The 26290-nt window shown below is 41.0% G+C and overlaps 1 protein-coding gene and 1 long non-coding RNA gene across 4 annotated transcripts in view; one reads left to right on the top strand and one right to left on the bottom strand.

The window, feature by feature from the left end:
- The first annotated feature begins 3690 nt into the window (after positions 1-3690).
- The window catches only part of slc44a1b (solute carrier family 44 member 1b), a 31316-nt gene continuing 8716 nt past the window's right edge, over positions 3691-26290 (top strand). For 2 of the 3 annotated variants that reach the window (XM_085470233.1, XM_085470218.1), the window contains exons 1-14: positions 3691-3796; positions 7830-7919; positions 11581-11723; positions 13735-13871; positions 18408-18501; positions 18582-18751; positions 18875-18964; positions 19054-19211; positions 19297-19483; positions 19972-20140; positions 21751-21907; positions 22924-23007; positions 23083-23220; positions 23886-24122. In XM_085470233.1, the coding sequence (XP_085326359.1) occupies positions 3740-3796; positions 7830-7919; positions 11581-11723; positions 13735-13871; positions 18408-18501; positions 18582-18751; positions 18875-18964; positions 19054-19211; positions 19297-19483; positions 19972-20140; positions 21751-21907; positions 22924-23007; positions 23083-23220; positions 23886-24122 (1911 nt within the window). In that variant the 5' untranslated portion in view covers positions 3691-3739. Of the gene's footprint in view, positions 3797-6965; positions 7430-7829; positions 7920-11580; positions 11724-13734; positions 13872-18407; positions 18502-18581; positions 18752-18874; positions 18965-19053; positions 19212-19296; positions 19484-19971; positions 20141-21750; positions 21908-22923; positions 23008-23082; positions 23221-23885; positions 24123-26290 lie in introns of those variants that run through there. The other variant, XM_085470225.1, reaches the window with a different exon arrangement.
- Positions 15022-17266, bottom strand: LOC146716955 (uncharacterized). Its single transcript, XR_014922517.1, has 2 exons — positions 16736-17266; positions 15022-16655 (listed from the first exon to the last, which is right to left on the bottom strand). It is a non-coding gene; the product is annotated as an uncharacterized LOC146716955 (long non-coding RNA).

A 26290-nucleotide genomic window follows, 5' to 3' on the forward strand; every position in this document is an offset into this window, starting at 1 on the left:
CCGCTGAGTTCTGTTTTGGGTGCTTAACTACATGTTATTAGGATACACTCATGTGAAAAAGAAAGTTTTCACTGGAAAGAGTAGAGTCCTGTGAAAATTGTATGTACATTTGTGTTTCTTTCAGTACCTCCTTTGTTTCTGTGTTTATACCTTGGTCCCTTCTGTTTCCTGGTCTCTTTCATCTCAGGTATTAGTAGTTATGTTCTATTGTTTGGCTATTTCCTGTTTTATTTTAAAGTTATTCCCTGATTGTGTTCACCTATATGTTCAGTTAAATAACTGAACTAATATAAAGACATTCATACAGATATTTTTTGTGTTCTCATTTTTGCTTAGCTTTTATCCATTCAATAATATTTTTTAAATGTATTTTCCTCTAAGCTGCTCTATTTGACATCCCTTTTATGAGATTTTCATGATTTTTCCTTTGCACCACCCATTCTGTGTTGTCACTGTGTATTCTGCATATTTTTCTGTATACTTGTTGTCTGGAAAGCACCTTGAGTAAACTCCTGATTGTTTCTAAGTGTGCAACAGAAATAAATGACCTGAATTCAAGTCTGGGCCACAGAAGACCACTGCTGTACCTGAGCTCTTTTGTGGGTAATTACAAAAGGGTACTTATCACCATGACAGCACAGCTGCACAAATGACAACCAGCTGTGAGAGTTTACTTCCAGCTGCTGCCCCCAGGAAGCATTAAAAGATGTTTGTTTGAACTTTAGCAGACATTAAAGCACACTTTTAATAGATTTTAGCTGACATAAGATTTCAGAAAGCCTGTAATAACCTGGTTGTCTATAACTGTGAAATAAAGTAAAAGCTTGGAAAGTTTAAATTTGTTGTCTTGTTGCGTTTTTCCCGACGATGATGAAGCATCTGCTGTGTCACACTGCCCTCTGCTGCACCAGAGTGAAACTGCACCCATCACATCAGTTATAAATACGCAAGGTTTCTTTGTTGAACATGTTGGATGATCCTGTTAATAAACTTCTGTTCAATTCAGTAAAAGTTTATTTATACAGTACCAAATCACAACAGCAGTTGCCGCAATGTGCTTTCTATTTTAAGGTAAAGACCCTATAGTAATACAAAGACAACAGAGAAAAACACAACAATCATGTCCCCATATAAGCAAGCACTTTGGTGAAAGTGGGAAGGAAAAACTCCCTTTCAATAGGAAAAAGCCTCAAGCAGAACCAATCTCAGGGAAGGGCGGCCATCTGCTCCCCGACTGGTAGGGGTGAAGGGAGGATGCTGTGGAAGAGAGCCAGAGATTAATAATAAGTAATGATTAAATGCAGAGAGGTGTATAAACACATATGAGTGAAGAAGAAACACTCAGTGGATCATGGGAATCCATCAGCAGTCTACACCTATTGCAGCATAACTAAGGGAGGATTCAGGGTCACCTGACCCAGCACTAACTATATGCTTTAGCAAAAAGGAAAATTTGAAGCCTAATCTTGAAAGTAGTGTCTGTTTCCTGAATCCAAACCGGAAGCTGGTTCCATAGAAGAGGGGCCTGAAAACCGAAGGTTCTCCCTCCCATTCTACTTTTAAACACTGTACTGTTTCTGTACTGTGATGAGCTTTGAAACCCAACTGAAACTCTTCAAATAAGCACTATAACAACAACATTTAATAACAGTGCTAATCTTATGGATAAATATCAAGTCTAGCCAATACCAAGAACTATTATTATTTCCCTACTCAAGAAATTTTATACAATGTCTTGTTTAATAAAGCTGCAGCCTGTGCAGACTTAATTCCAGACTGTTAAGCATGCCTCATGGACATGCTCATGGACTTCAACTCAAACAGCAATCAAATGATTACTTTTTTATTTTTTGTTTTTTTGTTTTTTGTATTCTGAATTACATTTACCAATAAAGTGTGAAAGTCTGAAATAAAAACAACAAAACAATAAATCACTTACAAACAAAAAGTCTTCCTCATACCACTCTTGGATATTCGTTTCCCAACAGCTGTAATAACATTTTTAGTGCTTAAAAATGAAAAGAAAGCATCATTTTTCAAATCCAGAATTTCAATCTGCTGAAACTTTACAAAGGTACAACGCTCAGTGTCTCTGTGGTTTAATAAGATCAGCCATTCTCTCTGAGGCAATACCCAAGTGTTCTCAAGCAAGTGGCAAAAAGCTCATTATGATCCCTGTCTCGTGATATCCATCCCTCCATCCATCCATCTTCTTCCACTCTGGGGCCAGGTCGCGGGGCAGCAGCCTAAGCAGAGAAGCCCAGACTTCCCGCTCCCCGTCCACCTCCTCCAGCTTGTCCAGGGCCAGCTGAGAGATATAATCTCTCCAGCTTGTCCCGGGCCAACCCTGGGTCCCCCTCCCTGATTCTATATGATTCAATATGTATTAACTAATGGAGTTTTTTCCCTTTTGTTTATTTATTGTTATTTTCTTTCTTTGTTTGATTTTGAAAGTAAAACCAGAATAAATGTAAATGAAATGCAAACATGGCCTATTAGCAGCTCTTTTATTCTGCTTGGATTTGTGACTAAGGTTGTTTCACCTTGTCAGACCATGTTATTCCTCCTTTCCCTTGATAAATGCATTAAACACAGAAGTGGCTGAACACTGCTGTGTCTCCATCAGAGTCGGACTGGACACCGGCAGCTAGCACATTGGAAACATTATGGATGAACCCGTGTCTAACTTCACAGGAGCTTTGGTTGGTGTAAAAAGATCAATCAACTCGACACAACTCAAATCCTCCAAACAGACCCAAGAAGTCAAAGGGCACCTCATTATGTCAGTCTGTTTGTTTTAGAAAAGATAACGAAGGAAACGCCATCTCTAATAAAAGTTTTACATTGTCTACTTTTTCCATTTCCAATAACACAATCTTTTTTTCGTTTTGAAATCAGAGACCAAAAATTGCACAGAGTTGAATATTTATAGTGTTTCTTTGTGAACATTTTACACAAGTATGTCATCTTTGCAAGAGTTGCTTTGTTTCAAACTAATTCGTAATTTATTTTGTAATCTTTGGTTCTTCTGTATTCCTGCCATCTCAGTGTTAAGGGAGGCAGACTAAGAAAGGGAGCAAACCTTTATTGCCCCAGCTCCATCACCATCACCTGCTCGCAATCTGTTAAGAACTCTCCAGTATATAAACTCCTCTGTGTGTCTTTGGTCCTTTGCAGTGTTTTCTTGTTCTCACCAGTTAAGCCTTCCAGAAATTTCTTTGGTCTTGTTTCCTTCCTTCCTCGTGTTTCTGCCCGTCTTTGGATTTTTGCCTCTTCCTGACAGATTTGTTTGGTCACGATTGCTTCCTGCCTGATTCAAATGTGATTTTGAGAGAAGTTAAATATTTCTGCTGAACATTGCTGCCTGTGAACTCTTTAAATGAACACACACAGTCATGACGCCCTCTGAAGGAATGGAAACATGACTGTGTGCGTTAATTTGAGACTTTAATGAATCTTAATAAAACTTCATGATTTATGTATGTATATGAGGTTCAACTGCTTTACGTGCCCGAAATGTGACCGCGTGAAAAGTTTAATCTCCCATAACAAGAAGAACGCAGGAAAACACATGCCCACACCCCCCCCAGTGTTCAGCCTGGTACAACAGTAAACAATAAGACAAAAGCTCTCTGTCCTCTGCAGCCTGATCAGACCTACATCACTGCCGTCCTCAGTCTGACAGCAGCACCAGGACTCTGCGGAACCCTCCGGGACCCTCCAGGACTCCCACAGGAATATGGACCCCAAGCGCCTCTCCTCAAGCTCTCAGCAACAGGTTCGGCTCAGGCAAAAGGTAAAAGATCTGCTGCTCTTCACATGAACACACACACTCAAAAAAAAAAAAGCAACGCAAAAATGAACAAAACAATAAAAAAGTGGGTTTGGTTTCACTCAATGACTCAGCGAGAATCTGATTATTATTTACAGGAAAATTAGTGGGAGAAAAAAGTAAACTTACCTCCAAAGTACTACAAAAAATACAACAACAGTATGATAACAAAGCACTGACTGGACAATGAATACAGGAGTTTCTAAACTGACTGCAGTACTTTTATTGAGGAGTTAAAGTGCAATTTGGAAGGTGAGGGAACCCTTACACTTTGTTTCATGAGCTTTGTGTACAGGCTGTGATTTGCTAACCCTGCTGCTACTCCAATATTCACCGTCCTTTGTGGAGAATTAAACTTAACAAGATGAAAGCAGAGAGCTTCATGGCTCAACAATACAAAGCAAGTTTTTTTTTTTTTAAAAAAAGCACTTTAACCCCTGATTTTAATCATCAGAAACAATTTGTTGTTGAGGGATGACCTGAGGAGGTAGGGAAGCTTTCACTGCAGCAAATGTATGAGTAAAATGCAGCAAAAGAAAACAACTGCATTTAAACACAAAGTGTGGAAATTGACTTATTTCAGCTTATGAGGGGCTACAGGAAGTTAGCAGAGTGAGTGCAGCTTTAAAGACAAATACAAAAGTGAAGGAAACTTTGCAAAATCAGTGTAACACTGAATGAAAATCAGCATCCTCACTGTCTCACACTTACAGTCACATCAGCACTAAAACAGTTTAAGGAGGGGCACACAGCCTCCTGCAGAAGCTGCTGTCATGAAGACGAAATCCCTTACTTCATGGCAATCAGAGAGAGTACGAAATAAACTTTCGTTTTTAGTCTTTGGGCGGGATGCCATGACAGCCTATAAAAATGCTAAAAAAGGTGATCACAGCTGAAGGCACGCCCACGTTAACAGATGGTTTAATGAATGCCTCAAAGGAAAAACTGAGAATTTCTTTAAACATTCAGATCAGATTTCAACTGAAGGAAAATCCTCCTTTAAATTTATACCAGCAGTAGCAGGTCAGCTTTCAGATAAAAGTTCAAACACTCAAGCTTGACATGATGAAAGTTGAATCTACAGTTTAGCTGTGGTTGTATAGAAGTGACACAAACTTGAAGAAGTCCTTTCTCAGAAATCTAATATCTAGTGTGAGAATGTGGTGTGTGAAGAATTCAAAAGCAGGACACAATCAGACCAAAAGTGAGTCATTTATTTGGCTGTTTGAACAAAAGGTAAACAAAAACCAGAAAGAAACCAGCATCCACAACGGGCACAAGGAGCAAAAAAATTAACTTGAGGAATACAGGAGCACAAAGGAAGACAAGGTTGCAGGACACAGCACAGGTGAAAGCAGTTAATAGCAAATGAGAATAAGGGAAATGATTGTGTTAGTGCAGAATACAAATAGTACAGCCTGCAATAAATAAACAATATAGTTACAGTAAAAGTGCCACAGGTGCATAGTATGATGTGCAAACTTTATGTACACAATAGTGATTAAAACAAACAAATAAAATACAAACATTAAATTAGGTTAAGTTAGACAAGTTAAACAACATGGCTCTGTCTGTATTTATAACAGTTCCATCCTTTCTTAATCTATGACAGATACTCTAAAATATTTTGACATCATGTATTATGATTTTCAGTCATTTTATGAAAAAAAACCCCAAACAAACCCGCAGTTCTGCCATCACAGTTTTCTCAGAAGGGACGGTATGCCTGAAACTGCACCTGGCTCTGAAAGCTACCAACTGTTCATCCTCACAGAGATCAGAACCAGGGAGACAGGCCCAGCTACAAACATTGTTCAAATATTCCTGAAAGGTTTGTTCACCATCTGCTCTGGCTGCTCGATTGTCAAACTGCACGTACTTCAGGATATCTTCGAGTCTTCTTCTAGATCTGTCTCTTCGAAATATCAGAGTGTAGCCATTAGAAGTCAAAAATCAGAACAAAATCTGTATAGTGCTAAAGATATTTCCACACAACTTTCTGTTTCCCTTTCCTTTCCTTTCCACACCAATGGAACAGTTTCTATTAATAGCTATGAAAAGTTGTTAAAGTAGAATTATGACTAATTCATGGTAGGAAACATTTCTATAATTGAAAATACCGCAGCAGCTGCATGGCTTCATAAATGAGCCAACATAGTCTCTTGGAGGTATATGAACGTAGTGATGCAAAGTTCAAACGCCAGCCTTTTTTCTTTCTTAGCTATGACAGTGATGTGTCCAGCATGTGGAAGAAAGCGCATGTTGCTGTAGGATGGTGTGTTGTGTATGTGGTGACTGGTGGAGAATGTCAACAGTGCACTGAGTGTTCGCATGGACGTGAAACAAAGATGTCACTTCTTTAAATGTTGCAGGAGCTCTGCGTGGCAGTCTGTCGGTGGAGGTCAGAGGTCAAACTGCTTTCTTTAAAAGCTTTATCAAAATCAGCAGGTTTACAGTGACAGACACAGTGGCTTTCTTCAGCATCAACAGCAAATGCACACTGAGGAAGAGGAGGGAAATGAAAGTACATAAATACATACATGCAGGGGAGCTGACAACACCAGAGCAGCTTCTTCTGCAGCACAGGTCAAACTTATCATCCCGACAGTGAAAACATCAAAAGGATAAACAGTATTTGTAAGTGAGGAAGTTTACTGAAAATTAATCTGCAGCTCCTCTTATTTTGGTTGCCACAGATGATCATTTGCCTCCATCTCCACAACAACCCTCTGTATGTCCTCCTTCACTATATCCATGAACCTCCTCTAACGTCTTTCTTTTTCCTCCTGCCAGCCAGCTCCACCTTCATCATCATTTGTCCAGTACATTCACTCTCCCTCCTCTGCACATGTGCAAATCATCTCAGCCTCACGTTTCTGACTGAGCTCATTTTTAATCCTGCATCCTGTTTACTCCCAATGGAAATCTGAGCACCTTCAGTAGCAGATATCAATCTGGTTTGCAGAAATGTATAATTGCGGGATTTTGGGGGAGAAACTGAGGTTTAATTCTTTATTTATTGCATAGATTGTTGCATAACTTTGGGGTATTTCACTCTGTTTGAGAAAACTGTTGATGATTACTTAAAAGATGTGACTGTTTAGAGTGTTTTGTGTTACTTTCTAGTGTAGATTAGCTCTACAGGGCAAACAGCGGCATCTTGCCTTTAGAATGGATTTAGTGGTCAAAGCGGGTACTGCAGCTGCAGGTCAAAAACGGCTTTGTTGTTCTGCTCCGCTCACGGCGCGGGCACAAGCGCAAGCGCAATGAGATGAATGGCCGCAGCACCTGACGGCCCACCAGGAAGTGTGGCGGACAAATCCTCGGCCGTTAATCCCCGCTCGGTTAGGTACCCGGAGTAGCCTCCGACAAGTAGAATGCTCAGCGGGTCGGAGCGTTCTGTCTGACCGTCGGGACCGTCTCCGCTCCGGGTTCGGCCTCCGGGATCACGCGGGGCTGGTCGTCTCCTCCTCGCCCCCCACCCCCCCGCCTGTCGGGCTCCAGACCCCGCTGCTGCTGAGCTGAAGCTCTGTGAAGCTCCGTGAAGCTCCGGGCACCTCCACCCTGACTGCAATGGGATGCTGCGGTAGCACGGAGGTAAGCGCGGCCTGGTTCGGTTCGGCCCGGTTCGGCTCGGTCCGGTACCGTGCTCGTTCTTCTAAGCGTGTCCTTCAGCAGAGCGCCGGTGTGTGTTTATTTTGTGACCGTGAAAGGGAAACCGGTCCCGGGGACCAGAGCGGGCCGAGCTAGGATTAGAGCCAGCAGCTCGTTTAATCCAATTAGCTCCAGCCGGGAACAGGCGGGTAACCGCGGCCTGTGAGCGGCCCCGCTCCGCTCTCTGCGGCCGTAAACAGACACGGAGCTGGGGGATGGAGCCGAGTTAGCAGGCCGGGGCAGGTGGGATAGAGGGAGGGATGGAGTTCCTGAAGGCCCTGCTGTGCTCTCACCGTGTGTGTGTGTGTGTGTGTGTGCGCGTGCGTGCGTGTGTGTCTTTCAGAGGACAAAGAGAGAATGGAGACCGCTGGAGGACCGGAGCTGCACAGACCTGCCCTGGTTTCTGCTCTTCACCGTCTTCTGCGTCGGCATGGTAACCACAGAAACCCTCCATCAGCACCCACATCACTCACAGTACTACAGTAATGCTACAGTAATAAAAGACACAATACTACGATGATAATATGGCGATAGTAACCTGGTATTCCAGTGATATTACCTCAGGAGTACATACAGTAATGTTGCCACACTACACTACAGTACTATTACTGTAATACCCTGGGTATTATACCTCTGAACTATAGTAATATTACATTAATGATATGCCTAATACTACTACAATGATAACAAAGTAAATATTACAGTAAAGATGTTCTCATAACTACAGTAATTTTAGAGTATTAATACCAACTAATAGTACAATGACAATAAGGTATTAATATCCTATTATTACAGTAATGATAACCTCAGAACTACAATATTATCGTAGAAATATTGTTCTTAGTACTACAGTGATACTACAGTAACATCCCAGTATTACAGTGATGATACCCTCGGATATACAGTATCAATACAGTAATAATAGCACACAAAACTACAGTGATACTCCGGTAATTGCAGTTAATTACAGCAATTACAGTAATGGTACCCCAGTACTACAGTAATAATACAGTAACAATACCCTCAACATTACAGTGATATTATAGCAATAAGAGTTCCAAACAATAGTAATAGTGCATTTATATTACCTCACAATAATATAGTAGTACCACAGTAATAACACTTCCTGTACTACAGTGATACTGTAGCAATAGCACCCTCCTGTATTACAGCAATTATACCACCAATGCTACAGTGATACTACAGTAGTGATACCTCATAAAACAGTCATACTATGCTAATAATGTCCACCAGCACTAGCTGCTAAGTAAAATAAAAGCACAAATTATAGTAGATTTTTGGGTAAATAAGAGCCTACTTGTGATTATGAGCATAACTCTTCTGTCTGTGTTGCTCACAAAATAATTTTATCAGTTTGTGAAGGATTATGTTCAAAATCTCTAACGATAACTGCAATAAAAGTATTTTCACTGTTAGCAATCTTGATCCCATATTAGCCATTATTTAAAAGTTACTTGCTTCGTTTATGAATATTTTCTGAGTTACAAGCGGAATAAATTTTAGTTACTGAAGTAAAAACTAGACTTAATTAAAAAAATGAAATGATATTGTTACTTATTAAATTCACCTTGGATATTTTGCCCAACGTATTCTTAACGTGTTCTTTGAAGCAGGTCATATAAAAAAATAAGGTTAAAATCATCACTTCATTACAAAGACTGGAAGAACATAAACAATAATGGATATATAGCTCATAAACGGTGAAATACAATGCTTGTCCTTCCTTCTCGAGAGACGATTGAGTGGTTTTTATTAAGGCTTTCTGTGGCTGAAGTCAAATTAATTAATAATAAAAGTAAAAGTAACACAGCAACGGTCATACCGAGTAGTAAGGACAATTCAATTTTATTTATATAGCGCCAAATCACAACAACAGTTGCCTCAAGGCGCTTTATATTGTAAAGTAGATCCTAGAAAAATAGATACAGAGAAAAATGCAACAATCATATGACCCACTATGAGCAAGCACTTTGGCGACAGTGGGAAGGAAAAACTCTAATGAGTGGCTATTTGAGTCTGAAGCAGTCTGAACAGATGTAACCAGTAAAGTAGCTGATGGCTAAAAATGAAACTATGTTTTATTTTGTTTTTTAAACTTAAATGAGCATATTTTATTCACTGACACTAAACCAAAGATTTTAAATGAAATAAAAATACAAATTATTATGAATCTGCATCTTACTGACTGATAAGCGTTGACCCAGAAAATCAGGCGAGTGAATTTAGCATTTTCTGATGTTTATGGTTGCGAGTTGGTGCTAAAATGTGGAACAAGCCTGTTTTAGTCTAATGTTTTTCATAAAGAACGGACTCTGAGGCTTCTCTGTAACTGGGATTTGGCTGAGCAGCGTGAGAGCGCATGACGGTATAAGCAAGACGTGGGAGATGTGTGAACACTTTGAGAGAAAAAAACATGTATGAAAAGTAAAGTCGGTGAAACTTGCTTTTACAGCTTTGTCTTGTTAAGAATCGACTTGAAGAAACTGTTTGCACTGTAGTTAGAAGCCTCTTCAAACTGCTGCCTGCCTCTGTAATATGTTTGGTGTTGTTGATGTTCTAACAGCGTTTCTGTTTGAGTTGATTTATGAGGAAAATTACTTACTGGACATGCAGCTGAATACTTTTCTGCTGCCAGAAGCACAGATACAGAAAATCTTTACCAGCTTGTGCCACAGTGACTGCATTCATTTTACATTTTAACCCCTTATTGTAAATTTTGACTTAATAAGTCTTCAGTTTTTTTATATTTTATATACAGTTAGCCATTGTAACACAGTAATCGCTGACGATGGATTACTGCTGAAATGCCGCTGAGTCTTTGCCCCTTAATAAACATGGTTAAGTAGTTTTTCTTCCTTTTCAGCTTAGTAATTACACAACTTTTGGGTTCTCTTACATCTTAAATTTCTGAGAAAAAAACTCAGAAGTAAAGAAAAGACAGCACAGATTGCTTTACTTTTCAAGGTGAAGTGGAAAGATGTTCATTCGCTGGCCCTGGTGGGTTCAACAACTCAAGCATAAACGCTGTTAGAACATCAACAACATCTCCTGCCAGACTTATTGAGGCAAGCAGCAGTTTGAAGAGACCTGTAACTACAGCACAGCAGTGATAAAACTCATTTTTATTTGCGGCACGTCTGAAGGCAGAAGGCCAGGCTGTATGATGCGGGCAAACTCTCTGATTATTTAGGTGTATTATTTTTTGACTCGGCACCACGACATGTTTGGTTTTATTAAATGCCTCATTCTAACCATAGCTGTTAGACTCAGGCTTGTGAAAGTTGTGAGGTACCTGAAAAAATACAATCAGAATGAATTCTTTTCCAAACTATAACTTGATGGTTAATTGTGTGACTCTATGTGGACCACACTGAAGCATGTTATTAAACTATATATTTCTGCCCCTTTATATAATTTTTTGGGGGGACTGAATGAATGTGCACATCTGGATTAAGATTCTTGTGGTAACAGGAAGTAGCAGCAGGAGCAGAGCAGGCAGCTGATTGGCTTTTAAAGCCTCAGGCAGAGCTCTGACTGGTCAAGAGTCGTTTGATTTTACAACTGAAGCGAGGACAGGAATAGATGCATGAAAATTTTATGATGAGTAGAGAATAAACAGTGAATCTGAGCCTGTTCAGGTCAGAACATCTGCTATTCAGCCCTGATTTCTGAGGATTTAAACCTTTTAGATGTCATGTGGTCTTAGATTTTTCACAGTGATGTCCTGACGGGGTTTTTACTGGAACTCATCCTGAGTTTGGTCATTTTATGTGCTGCTGAGACGAGAGTCATGAAAGTTTCCATATATATTCATAGTCTGGTGCGAGTATCAGTACAGATAAAACACAACAGATTTTCCCAACCATGCAAAAGCTGAAGGCCCAGATTCAAATGTATGCAGTTGATCAGATTAGATTATTGACTGAAGATAAATTGACGTGTAACTGGAGAATGTGACAGCAGTAGATGTGATACAGTGCACTGAGGGATGAGATTCAGTGAATATAGACAGCAAGAAACGCGCCTGTTGCTTAAGGTGTGTTGCACTCGCTGACTCTCTTTCTATCCTCCAGGGCAGCATCTGCGGGTTCACCATCGTCACCGGCGGCGCCGCTCGCCTCGTCTTCGGATATGACAGCTATGGCAACACTTGCGGCCAACGAAATGAACAGATTGAAGGCGTCAGGCTGAGTGGCCTCGACCACACGGACAGGAAGTAAGTACTGAGGTTTTTACTGTTCTTCGTACAGTTAAAGTGTTGAGTTTGTTACTGTTTGACAGGAATCTGTGCATTTTGAAGTTACTTCTGACTATTTGAGAAACAAAAATGTGATATTTGAGTAAATATATACTCCTCTTAACAAAGCAATGTTTAAAAACAGGTTATCAGAGGGGAGATTTTGTGTATGAATTTTTCTGTCGGAAAAACTCGCGACTACAGGAATTCTGTAGTTTGGCTTGTCTTGGTTTATAGGTTGTATTGAGGTGTTCATCTTTACAGTTTATAAAGCTCTTTCAGTGCGTAGCAGTTTCGATTATTGTGTTGATATTTTATTACACAGTGCTGTGTTTTGTGTCTAATAATTAGGATTTTATTGCATAAATATTTTTGGGTTTTTTTAAGTTATCAGGGTCTTTTTGCAGTTTTTGTTTCATTTATTTTGTGCTCCTGGTGGTGATATATGTAAATAATTTAATTTCACTGTAATTCTTTAGTATTTTTGTTTGTATTCTGGTTGTGTTGCACGTCTGTCCTGTACAGTCTGTCTTTGTTAATTTGCAGTATTACTGAAGTAGTACTTGGGTATTTTTAGAACATTGTGGCAGCTCATCCTGGCACTTTAATACTCGATGCGTTTGAGTTCCTGTGGGAGAGTTCACCATTGATTATGCTGACACTAGCTGAGAGCTGTGACTCATCTCACACACACACACACACACACGCAGAGCTCCACCTGCTGGAGGGCGAGCAGCTGTTGGAGTTTGGAGGCGATGTCAGACCTACTTTTACACACGGTACAGATCTTTGTTAGGCATCTGTCAGCTCTTTACTGTGTCAGACTGTTTGATCTCTGAGACATTCTGACTGATGTGGGATCAGATGTAGTCTTTCAGCTGATATAAACCCACGGGAACACGAGGCTGAACAGAGAGCGAGGTGATTTCAGGTGAAGTGAGCGGGATCACAGGATCACAGATTCCTGCGCCTGTAGGAGAGGAACGGCGAGGGTTTGAGTCTCTGCAGACTCTTTGTGGCTCTTTGTTTCCATTCGTTGTTGAGTCACACGTTTCTCCCACATCTACATTCCTGCATTCTGCTCAGCTTTAATCCTCCTCTGCTCAGACTCAGCTTCTATTTTTACTCAAACACTTCTGTTTATGACTCAAGTCGGGATTATCAAACTGGTCAGACTGGGCAGCACTGCCAAAATTCAGCAGTCAGTTCAAGTCTACAGTACGTGAAACAGTCAGATAGTAGCAGAACTGATACACGATGGACTGAAGAGCAGGCAGCTGATGTAGTGCTTCTGCTGGGTTTTGTATAATAATGAGGTTGATTAATAATAAAATGGATCATGAGTATAAAATTATAACTTCCACTCCGTTTATCCAGTTTTTAAAGTATATTTCCTTAATGTGATTGCATTCTATTGCAGTCTCGACACGCCTCTTTTAATAGAAATTAGATGTAAAATATTCCTGTTCTTAAACATTTCTGCAGTTGATATTTATTTGAATGTGATCCTTTAAAACTGATACTTTAAAACGCACTGAATAAGTAGGTCCATTCAACCCTACTGACGGCCTTACCTGCACTTAAAGACACTTATCAGAAGATTTTTTGCTTTATTTATAATATTTGGTACTCTTCTAAAATCTGGAAAATTGTGCTTTTCTTTTAAAAATGCATTGTGTTCTTTATCAGCAATTCCTGAAATTAAATTTTGATAAAGTTACTGGCTTCATGTCTTCATATTTATTAGAAGATGGAGATTTTTCTGGTTTTAGAAGCACCATTTGTTAAATGGTTTAAATGCCAATCCAATGCTGACCTATTTGGTGTCACTCTTTTTTAGATTTTAAGGTCTTTGGAGGCATTTACCTGCATTATATATATATATATAGATATATATATATATCTATATATATATATATATATATATATAGTCATTTTTTCTATTATAAATGTCGATGTGCTGACTTCCTGTACTTTCTGTCGCTTACAGGTTTGTTTTCTTCCTGGATCCCTGTAACATCGACATTGTTCAAAGGAAAATCAAGTCGATGGCTCTTTGTGTGTCTCTGTGTCCCACAGAGGAGCTGAAGACCTACCAGGACCTGAAGAGGTTCGCTATGGTCAATGGTGAGGGTATAAATGTCACACGACTCCTTGCACACTTGAATAGGTGTCTGGATATCCAGATATATTTTTACACGTCTGAGCTGAGGGACAAAGAGGCTTTGTTCTAGGCTTTAGAGGCAGGAGAGGGTGTTGATGGGAAATGTATTTGAATCTGTGTCTTTATTTGTTCAGCAAGGTCAAACATTTAAAGCAGGTAAAGTTTTTGAGGTATAAACAGATTATATGTCAAAGATGAAAACAGGTGAAGCTGGCTGGGGTGATGTGTTGGAGGTGAAAACTGAAAGGTGACGATTGTGCTGAGATCAAGCGTGCAGAATATAAAAAAATAAAAGCAGGTAACTTAATAAATATGAAGATAATGGAAGCAATAAAAATAGAAGGAATTAAAGTGTAAAGAAGCTTATGTGTTTGAGGTGATAGCAGGTGATGTTTTTTTAATAGGATTTATTTTCATTTTTCAATAAAAAAAAAACAAAAGCTGTTACAGAACATTTATGGCACATAGTAAATATCTGCAACTCGTTACAGTACGGTAAGTTATTGTGACTATAGGAACACACTTAAGTGTATATTTTTGTATCCATGCCATTCAAGGGTAATTTCAAACATCTGAAAACCCAACACATAAAGTAATAACAATATTCGTGATTACAAGAAACAATTAGGATAATACAGTATGTGGGAGAAAAAAGAACAAAACAAAAAGTAGAGAACACGTTATACAACCCCCCCCCCCCCCCATACCCTTGTATGGCTAGCAGATGATATGTTGAGGTTAAATAATATAATAAAGTTTGAAAGAAGTATGCAAAGTGTTAAACAGGACAGCCGATGAAGTATTGAAGCTTAAAGCAGGTGAACCATTAAAGATAGAAGTAGGTAAACAGCTGGAGGTGAAAGCAAGTGATGTCTTGAAGTTGTGACGACGCTTAGGCACTAGATGTCCCTGTTTTGGTTTTGGTTTTGTGGTCTTGTCTGATTTGGAGAGTAATTAGCTGTGAGAGTTGGGCCCAGTGAAACACTCCCTCCTGCCTGCACTTGCATTGCTCCTTGTACTGGATTGGATTTGAAACCAACCTTCTAAACTGGACCAGTTCAGCTGCATCATGTTTTCTTGTGTTATTTTTTGCTTTGCACACATTCTGCCGCATGCATGTGCAAGCTTTACACTTCTGACAAAGGCATTCTCTCTAATGATTTTTTTTTTTTTTAATAATCATTTTCCAGCATGCAAAGTGTTAAAGATGTAACGGGTGATCTGCTGAAGGTGAAAACATACAATGTGCTGAATCTGAAAGCAGGTGTTAAATATGAAGGGTGGGTGATGCGTTGGAGGCGAAAAGCAGGTGGAGTGCTGGAAGTGGCAGGGGATTGGAGGGTGCACTGTGTGACTCGATGTTCTCACAAAGACCGAAGTACGAACATGTTGCTGGTTTTAAAGGAAGCAGTGATGTCAGCACTTGGCCGAACGCGCGCCATCGCGTCACCGTGATGATTGAATGTCTGCAGACCGGACACACCAACAGTATACTGAACTTACAGTACAGTAACAAAGGCAGCATTAATGCGTGTCGTGTAATTGGTGCCACTCTGCTCTGCTTCTCCTCCATCATGGCTGCTCTGTGACTCAGAGCCTTCACTGTTCACTTGAGACACAAACGTGTTGAAACATGACGGCAGACCCTCGGTCAGGTGACCTCACAGCTCCTCCGGCAGTCGTTTATAAAGGATCCACTGTCACAGATTCACACAGAGGAACTAGTTTATCTGCTACACCTGAGCAGCCTGTCACAGAGGCCCAGCTCCAGCACGCTCACACTCAGTTTGTTCATACAAGCGGAAATATTCATATCTGTGTTTCAGATTAAACTTTCAAAATAAAAATCAAATCAAGTTCACAGTCAGGAATGATACAAACTGGGCATATTAGTCAAATGACTGGGCATATTGGGGACTAGTTTCTTTTGGAGCTGTTTGCACTGGATGGTGTTTTTTTCCCCTCTTCAGCCACGCGTTCCCATGGGTTTTTTAAAGGATTTGCACACAAGACATTTTAATGACTGCAGTCATCTGAGCTTTGCATGTTTCTTTTGTTCGAGTTCTTCCCTCATAAGAATGGTGCCTTTGGGTGGTGATTATGTATGGCAGCAAGCATGATCACTGTGAAGAGCAGAGGTAGTGATACCTTTTTGATACAAATATGTGCAATTTTCTGCAATATGTCTATGTTGCACCAATAAATAAAGCCCAAGTAACTAACTGGTTTTAAAATAGTATCATACCTCTAAAGTATATCAGTATAGTATATCCATGTACACTTCAGAGTCCATCAGTAACCAGCAGTGGCCTAGTGTCACTGGAAGCTAAACTGGTCCATGCATCAGACGTGAACTGAGGCACAAAGTGTACAGAAATGCAAGGAGCGATAGCAAGTATACCATAAACTTAGGGCAAGTGACAAAGCAAACTAGGAAGCTACTACTCAAATAATTCTTTGACACATTATGAACAGGAGTAATACTATGATGTACTAGTTCCCTGAACTGTACTATAATCACGTGAAGTATACTGTGAAGCAAAGAAACAACACTATAAAAGTCACACGATTACAAAAACACTGAAACGAGTGGTTAGTAAATCACTACGTGAACTGTGACATGGTCCGTGAGGGAGCCTTGGGGCTGTTGCGGACGAGGGCTGGGGACCCAACACTGGGTAACATCCAGTGCAGGACCCATGGGGTGTGGGACAGAGGGAAAGGGTGTGGCGTAATTCTCAGAGTCACTGAAACAAGGGAAACAAGTGTTAGAAGGGATGCCAGATGCGGATCCAAGGCGTAGGTTGCAAATTGCAAACAGTCTTACTTTTCACAGGCGGAGGCGAAGCATAGAGGGGTTGGTGCGGATGGGGTGTAGAGGTACTCCGATGAGTAAATCCGTTAATGTCAGAGCGCTGGACAGGAAGGCAGGCAGGTGAATGTAAGTGGAGAAGCTGTGTGCTGACCAGTGACTGAACCAAGACGGGTTATGGCAGTGAGTTTCAGCAACATCCAGAGGTTTTCTGTGAGCAGAAGGTACAAGGTCAATACAAGAATAACTATGGCAAGATACTGTCACTGTGGCGGCTTGACTAACGAGGCTTAGCAGACGATCTGGTGGAGAGTGAATATGAGCACTGATTTCAAGAAGCCAGCAGCCCAGATTACACTCAGGTGCAGCCTGTCAGCGGTGATGCGGCGGATACGCTCAGAGTTGGAAACGCCGGCACTGTGGAAAAACCCAGCGCTCACCCTGACCATCAGCTTGGATGTGAAAACCATGAAAGTCTGCATGTTAAGATCATACTGATTCTATAACTTGAGGACTAGAATACCAATATTTTGAATATCAAAAACCCCCAAATTTAGCAGAACAGCTTATAGTTGAACAGTGGTGCCTTTTTGTACTTTTAGTGACTTGATCCCATAAGTACATCTACTAAAAATCTTGGATGAGTATCAATATTGGTGACCTTGACCTCAAGGTTAAGGTCAAAGGTCATGTTTACTAAAAATCTTGTGAATGCAATAGGTGTATTTACACAGGAAGAATATAATATAGGCTTCTCATACTAATAACTTAACTGACAATCTCTGACACTTTGCAATTTGACAATCTTGATCCAATTCATGCATTTTTGTTTTGCAGGTTTCTCAAGGACGCAGAAAGCAATATGTAGTTAAAATGGTGTCAGTGTTTCAGTGTTTTGACACAATGACATTCAAAGCTTTTTCCCAGTTTACATTCAGTGAATTTTCATAATGATAATCACGCTTCTGGATGTTCAGGCCAGGGCACAATTTGATTGCAAAAATGTTAAAAGATGTTAATGTTGTTTCAACATTATACAATAAGCATAGAACAACTTTTAACCTTGTTAAAATGTAAAAGTGGGATTGTGCCACCTAAAGATTCAACTGCCAGGAGGCTGAGGCGCTGGCACCTGCCAGTATTTTATAAAGTTTATTTTACTGACTGCTTTGAGTGCTCAGTGAGAGTAGAAAAGCGCTATATAAGAACCAGTCCATTTACCATTTATCTGAATTGTCCTGTGAAGGACTTTGTTCTGAAAAACAGTTTATAAATAAAGATTATTATTATGTTTTATTGTTTTTAAAATGGTTAAGCCAGTAAAAACCTATTTCAGGAACTGTTTGATTTACCGAAACAGATGTGCTTCCATTAGGTCATGCATATTGTCTGCAAACATCATCTGATGCTGTTGGCATAAACAAAATTATATTATCAACATATAGGGATAGTTGATGGTCATTGTGTCCTGTTGTTAACCCATAGATTTGTGGGTATGATTGTACAGTTACTGCAAAAGTGGAATTGCTAGTGTAAACAGCAGCGGTAGCAGAGGACCATCCCAGTGAGACTTTAAAGAACTAGGATCATTAAACCTTGTCAAAGACCTTCTCTGCATCTAAAGGGCCGTATTAGAAGTTATTTTATTATTATTTAAAATATGATGGTAGTTTTTTTTTTCTTTCAGGTTCTGAGCTGTGCTCCTATGAGTTAGCAGCTCATAGATATCCTGTTCTCGAACAGAGGACCACTAAATGCCCCAAACTACCTGTTCCACCCAGGTATGTAGCAGCTTTTCACCCCAAAGTCGCTTGCTTTTTTGCTTTTTCTGTGACCTCTGACCTCTGTCTTCCATTCTCAGTAAACCGCTGCCCGTGTTTAATCGCTGCACTCCGGTGGACATCTCCTGCTACGCAAGGTTTGCTGAGGCTGTGGTGACGTTTGTCGGGGATAACAGTGTTCTGCACCGACTGATCGCTGGCGTCGCTGCCAGTAAAGAGATCATCATCGGACTTTGTGTCCTCGCACTGTGTGAGAACAAGCATCAAACTCTAAGATGAAAATCTAATTCTCATATGGAAGTGCCAAAAACTGCAGTTCTTCTAATGGCCACTTGAGACTCTAACATCACTTTTTTTTGCCTGTCTTTTTCAGTCCTCTCCATGATCCTCATGGTGATCATTCGTTACATCTCTGCTGTCCTCGTCTGGATCCTCACCTCACTGGTTGTCCTTGGATCCCTTGGTGAGATCACTTCCTGTCTGTTTGTTGCATTAAAAGATGTAAACAGATGAAATGTGTCTGAAATCAGGGCTCTGCTTTTTGTGTCTAAGCGGGGACTAGTGTGCTCTGGTGGCTCTACATTGACTACCGGCTATACGGGAACGACACTTCCTCTAAAGTACTGAAGGAAGCGAAGGAGGAGGTGGAGGTCACCAGAGATAGCGGACAGGCACTACTTGTCTATGCCGTTGCTGCCACTGTATTCACTGTATGTACTCGACATCAAACAGAGCATAGAAAGTGTGATCGATTGGTGTTTTAAACCCGAGACTGACTGTGTGTTTTGTCTCCAGATCATCCTTCTGCTGCTGATGCTCTTCATGAGGAAACGAGTAGCTCTGACCATCGCTCTGTTCCACGTAGCAGGAAAAGTCTTCATACACCTCCCCCTCCTCACCCTGCAGCCCTTTGTCACCTTCTTTGCCCTCCTGCTCTTTTGGATCTACTGGATCCTGGTCCTTCTCTTCTTGGGAACCACCGGTCAGTTGCAGCAGTCAAAGAGAAAAGCTGACATCATAAACACGGAGCTGTCCCTCTGATGTGCTCATTTCTAATCCTATCTCTCCTGGTTACTCCCAGTGAACATCTTAACACCTTCAACTCTGCTACTGCTACCTTGGCCTCCTGTCTTCAGTTTAAACTACAATGCTGTTAGATATTCGTCTTTGTTTTGCTAATAAGTCAAACAGCTGGTACATATTTGGTTGAACCCCCCCACCCCCCAATCACATACACATGTTCACATGTCCAGTTTCTCTCTGTTCTTGTTGTACCTTTTGGTTGTAGTGACTCATTCGTAAATCGTTTATCCTATAAATTGTGCTTGAACCAATTTGGGCGAATCGCGGTACCCGAAACTGTCTCTGTGGATTTATGTTTCTGTTGAACGTTGAATGTAAAGTAGCAGATTTCATTTAGTTTTAGTCATCAAATTATTCTTTCTCTCTTTGCTCTGTGTGGTCATGCAGGTAACCCCGTACAGAACGAGGAGACGGGGCTGACGGAGTTCAGACTGACCGGTCCTCTTCAGTACTTGACCTGGTACCATGCTGTGGGCCTGGTCTGGATCAGTGAGTTCATCCTGGCCTGTCAGCAGATGACTGTGGCCGGTGCTGTGGTCACGTACTATTTCACAAGGTGAGTCCATACTACACTTTACATACCTTTTTCATACTTGATATTTCACTGGAGAATTTGGTATATGATGGTATTTAAATAGAAAAGACAGCTTCTTTTCGCCTGAGACACTGACTGTAATCGATGTAGTAAAGCAACATGGTGGAAAGTGGATAAAATCAGCTTGGATACTTTTAAGAAAATGAACAGCTGGTCTGTAGGTATTTGGACAATGACAGCAGGATCATGTGTCTCTCTTTCTCCATACCTTTCTTTAGCAATCGTTCTGGTATAAATTTATCTGTGCAGGCTCATTAGCTGTTTTGTCATAAAGTCTAATCTAAGATAAGATGACCTTTATTAGTCCCACACGTGGGAAATTTGTTTTGTTACAAAGTGGACAGTGCAAAGTTACATAGCAAAAATTAGAAAAACACTGGAATAAGATAAGAATAAGATACTGTACACAACTGTACACAATAGAATAGCATAAAATAAAATACTATATATAATAGAATAAAATAGAATACAAATGCTATATACAACTGAGTATAATACAACGATGCCAGAAAAGAGTATTGCACTTAGTATTATTGCTTTTGCACATGTGTGGATGTGTGTGTTTGGTCAGTTGGAGTCTTTGTTGTACAGTCTGACAGCAGTGGGGAGGAAAGACCTGCCCACACCGTGGGTGCCGCAGCCACTGAAGGAGCTGCTCAGTGCTCTCAGAGTCTCCTGCATGTGATGGGAGATGTTGTCCAACAGGGATGACAGCTTAGCCACCATTCTCCTGTCACTCACCACCTCCACTTGTCAAGAGGGCATCCTAGAACAGAGCTGGCCCTCCTGTTCAGTCTCTTCCTGTCCCCAGCTGAGATGCTGCCACCCCTGCAGACCACACCATAAAAGATGGCTGAGGCCAACCCAGAGTCATAGAAGCGCTTCAGTAGTGGGCCCTTCACTCCAAACGACCTAAGTCTCCGCAGCAGCTACAGCCTGCTCTGCCCTTTTCTGTAGAGGGCGTCTGAATTATGAGTCCAGTCCAGTTTATTGTTCAGATGAACACCAAGGTACCTGTAGCTGTCCAGAGTCTCAATGTCCATACCTTGAATGTTTAGTGGTTGCAGTGGAGGATGTTTGTGCCTGCAGACGTCTACCACCAGCTCCTTGGTTTTACTAGTGTTGATCTGGAGGTAGTTCTGCTGGCTAATCTGGTCCTCTTGTTGGTTGTAAGCAGTGGGTTGCAGCTTGGTTACAAGAAGCTACAAAAAGATAATATTTTTGAAGGTTTCTCTTGATTGTAGACATTGGCCGTGATACTTCTAGAGAGTGCGCTTCAGTCATATCGTAATTGTTTGAAGTAAAGTACACTGTGGAGGTGTACAGAGTCAAAATTACAAAAAAATTATTATGCTTGTTTTATCTCAAGGTATTAAAATCATACTGTCTGTATTTCTAGTCACTCTGGTATACAATGACAGCATAATACTGCATCTTTTTAGCCTGCCTTTTTAAACTCTGGATTTCCGAGTGGATTCTCCACATGTGTACCCCCTCGTTTCAGGAAACATAAAGGTTCTTCTAAATGTCTCATGGCAGGAAAGACTCTTAACCAGGACTTTGTGTTTCAGGGACAAGAACCGACTCCCAGTGACTCCAATCCTGTCCTCAGTCCTGAGGCTGGTCCGGTACCACCTGGGCACAGTTGCGAAAGGATCCTTCATCATCACACTGGTCAAGATCCCACGACTCATCCTCATGTACATCCATAATCAGCTCAAAGGAAAGGTACAAAAAGTTTATTTACTAGACTGTTAAGATAAGATAAACCTTTATTAGTCCCACATCTAGGAAATTTTTTGTGTCACAGCAGAAAGTGGACAGTGCAAAGTTACAGCAGCAAAAATTAAGAAAAACAATGGAATAGAATAAGATAAAAGAATAACATACTATATAAAAATAGAATAAAATGCTATAACTAGCGCAAAGCAGTAGTGCATGATGGCAGAATATAATTGCTAAGACTTAAGTTAGAAAGTTACAAGAAGAGAGGAAAGAGGAAATAAGAAAAAAGCTCAGAAATGAGCAGAGCTGCCGTAACAGGCTGCCACACGCCAGAAATCCAACGCTGAAAAAATTAGTTTTCACTTTTACTAAACATGAAGTAATAAAGCAATAAGATGCAAACAAAATACCTAAAATCAAAGTTTTATTTATTCAAATAAATAATTTTTAAAGAGGACAGTGCTTAGTGTAAACTGAATATATACCAACCAAGTAAATGTTATTTCACCAGATCCCATTAAATTGATTTTATGTAACAATTAGTTAAAGAAAGCATTTAGGCAGATTTTCTCTTTTTCTGTATGCCCTCTTGAAACTCCTGATGAATCCTGAGATGTGCATAGGTTTATGGATTTTATTTCTCAGTAGGGAACCTTACCATGACACTGTCACTTACAAGAACAATGTGAACCTGTCAGTGGCGAACACACTGTTGCTAAGATTACACGGAAGTGATTCATTGAACAGTTTCACCAATTATGATCAATCTGGAAAAAAAACATCAGAAGAATGACTTGATGTCCTTTAAAGGTTTGGTAACAATACGAAGGGCATCTGTCTGTATGCTGATGATGTTTTGGTGTTCAAACAGAAGTCTCCTCGTCACTACAACAACATTTCTGTTGCATTAACAACTCGTTCATCCTTTTTAAAAATGATTACATGTACAGTGTGTTGTATGTGACATGTAAACATAAATACATTTTATGTATAACCTGATATTATCTGTTGTTTATCAGGAGAATGCGTGCGCTCGCTGTATGCTGAAAACTTGTATCTGTTGTCTGTGGTGTTTGGAGAAGTGCCTCAACTATCTCAATCAGGTAATACTCCACCCTCTTCTCTTCTCTTCTCTTCATTGATATGATCATCTCACCATGTCTGGTTTTATTTCCCAGAATGCATATGCAGCCACAGCCATCAACAGCACCAGTTTCTGCACGTCTGCACGTGATGCCTTCGTGATCCTGGTAGAAAACGCGCTGCGAGTCGCCACAATAAACGCCATTGGAGACTTTGTGCTCTTCCTGGGGAAGGTGAGGCGGGAGCTTGATTTTTCATTTTTCCTGCCAGTTTGTGCTGCTTTGGAGGAAGGATCTTCACTTTGAGTGTGATCACCTAACTGGATGTTGCTGTAAGAGAGCTTCGAGTGCTCAGCTACAGCAGAAAAGCACTATATAAGAACCAGTCCATTTTCCATTTACAGTTCTGTGGGATTAAGTTCAGAATTTCCAAAACATTGACTTTAAACACTTTTACTGGTCCCATGAAATGAGATTTGATGCCATGCCTAAATTTTTTTTCTATACTATACGTATACGCCAGTATAGGTGGGGAAAGGAGCTATTAGCTAGCCAGATCCAGAAACAGTGCTATTATGTTCGTCTTCCTTCCTTTTCTTTGCATTTGTTTTTTAGCTGTAAAATCTAGTGGCAGGGAGGGCTTTCATCTTGGCTTTTGTCCACCATTCTCCTGTCACTCACAGACAGATAAATTTCTAGCTTACAAACACCCCAGCAGAGCTGGAGCTGATGTTGACTTGTAGGTTACCTGTCTAAGGTGTTCTCGGGAGCTCTGTTGCTTTTTGTCTTTAGTAGAAAAAAAGTAGCTAGTGAACTTTGAAGCATCACCGCATATGGACAGTGGATTTCAGTTTTTCTTTTCCCACCTGTCATCAGTTTATTTGAATATATCTCCTCAGATCCTGATTGTGACGACGACGGCGTTCGCTGGAGTCCTCCTCCTGAACTACCAGCGGGATTACGCAGAGTGGCTGCTGCCGCTCATCATCGTGTGTCTTTTCTCCTTCCTGGTGGCCCACTGCTTCCTGTCCATCTTTGAGATTGTGGTGGACGTCCTCTTCCTCTGCTTCGCCATTGATACAAAGTACAACGACGGCACTCCAGGGAAGGAGTTCTTCATGGACAAAGCTCTGATGGTGAGATCTTTCGTCTGTCTCCCTCAGAGCTCGGTGAATTTACTAAAAGGACTGATATGGTAACATTCAACTCTGAAAATATGCTAGTGTAATGATGACCTGCAGCAATGTTCCCTCTATGCTGCGCGCATGCGCAATTGCGCACTGCTGGCACGGTCTCTGCGCACAGAAAATCTGCATTGCGTTAAAACTTTAACAATTCTGTTTTGCAGTGTTAGTCAGTAAGTGACTGGCTGCTGGGATTAGAACGATGCCACCTTATCCCATAGTCCAGCCAATAATGCTATTCACATTCGTATATACGCAGCTAATCAACGTCGTTGACAGGCTATGACAGCGTCCTTATGTGCCGACACCGGTGTTTTAGCTAGCAAAGCAGCGTGGCTGATGTGGAGTGAAGCCATGTTAATGACAACGTGGAGATGTGAGCAGGACAGACGGAACAATTGACGGGAAAAGTGTGGACTTTATACCAGTTTTTAAATTGTGTTGATAGACCACGTAAAACCAGAGTTATGATAAAAATATATGCAATGTTTGGTTTTCTTCCTTAATACTATCGTTGTTTATATTTCCTGCGGGAAGAAACGGCGTTTTATAAGGAAAACGCTCGAAAGCCTGTGAGCAAAAACAAAAACAAAAACAAAAACATGGAGGAAGTGGAAAGAAAGGCTCTTGGCTCTTTCAAAGGAAGAGTACCCAGCCACTGGTACAGATATGTAGACGACACCTGGGTCAAAATCAAGACACAAGAAGTGGAATCCTTCACTGCGCACATTAACGCCGTGGATAAAAACATCAAGTTCACCAGGGAAAACACAAAGGATAACTGTTTGCCTTTCCTGGACTGCGCTGTGCACATTGAAGAGAACGGCAACCTCAACATCGAAGTTTACCGGAAGCCCACACACACGGACCAGTACCTCCTGTTCGACTCCCATCACCCTCTGGAACACAAACTTGGGGTAATCAGGACCCTATACCACCGGGCAGAACATGTTCCCTCTAAGCCTGAAGGGAAAAAGAAGGAACACACACATGTAAAGGAAGCACTTAAAACATGCGGTTATCCTAATTGGGCATTTATCAAGTCAGCAAAGATGCACAGAAAAGAAGATCAGACACCAGCGAAGGAGGATAAGAAGGACAGACGCAGCAACATTGTCATCCCCTATGTAGCCGGTGTATCAGAGAAACTCAGGAGGGTTTTCTCCAAGCATGACATCCCGGTGCATTTCAGACCCAGCAACACGCTCAGACAAAAACTGGTTCACCCGAAAGACAAAACTCCAAAACACAAACTTAACAACGTGGTGTATGCTGTACAGTGCAGCGAGGAATGCCCAGACCTCTATGTCGGAGAGACCAAACAGCCACTTCACAAGCGCATGGCACAACACAGAAGAGCCACCTCCACAGGACAAGACTCAGCAGTCCATCTGCATCTTAAGGATAAAGGACACTCTTTCGAGGATGCCAACGTTCACATTTTGGACAGAGAGGACAGATGGTTTGAAAGAGGAGTGAAAGAAGCCATCTATGTCCACTGTGAGCGACCATCTTTGAACAGAGGCGGTGGTTTACGACACCAACTGTCTGCCATGTGTAATCCAGTTTTGAGATCCCTCCCCAGGCGCCTTAATGCCCACTCACATACTGGGCCATCTGACCTTAGGAAATCACATGATAGGGTGGGGCCAGGTTTCACAATGAGCTCACCCTAAACCCTGGCTGATTGTGACCCACACCCACTTTCACACCTTGGCTCATGTGATTAGGGTCATCAGGGGGTCCTTTTGTCCCTCTTTGGGGGGAAACTCCCAATGGGTTTAAATCTGGGACTCTCCACCATTTGACCTTAGAACTGAAGAAGCTTCTCGGATGAGAGGTGAAACGTCTTGAAGCAACTCAAAGAAGTCCAGACGCTTTTCTTTCCAAGCTCCTTAGACTACTTTCAATAGTGTTAACATACTACACAGGTCATGAACAAGAATTTTTAAAAATTTTCATTGTAAGTGGGCTAAAGCAGTTAATTAAAAGTAGCCTAACATAAATGTAAATGCTGTAATTTGATTATTTTAATAAACCATGTAACTTGGATGGATTTGATGCTGGCATGACCACAGTGCACACATCTAATGTTGCTCCCAGTGGTCCAAGGGACCGCT

Source organism: Copadichromis virginalis, linkage group LG2, assembly GCF_057382275.1.
Source record: "Copadichromis virginalis isolate Kocher_CV1m ecotype Utaka linkage group LG2, C_Virginalis_male_GT1.1, whole genome shotgun sequence".
NCBI lineage: Eukaryota > Metazoa > Chordata > Actinopteri > Cichliformes > Cichlidae > Copadichromis > Copadichromis virginalis.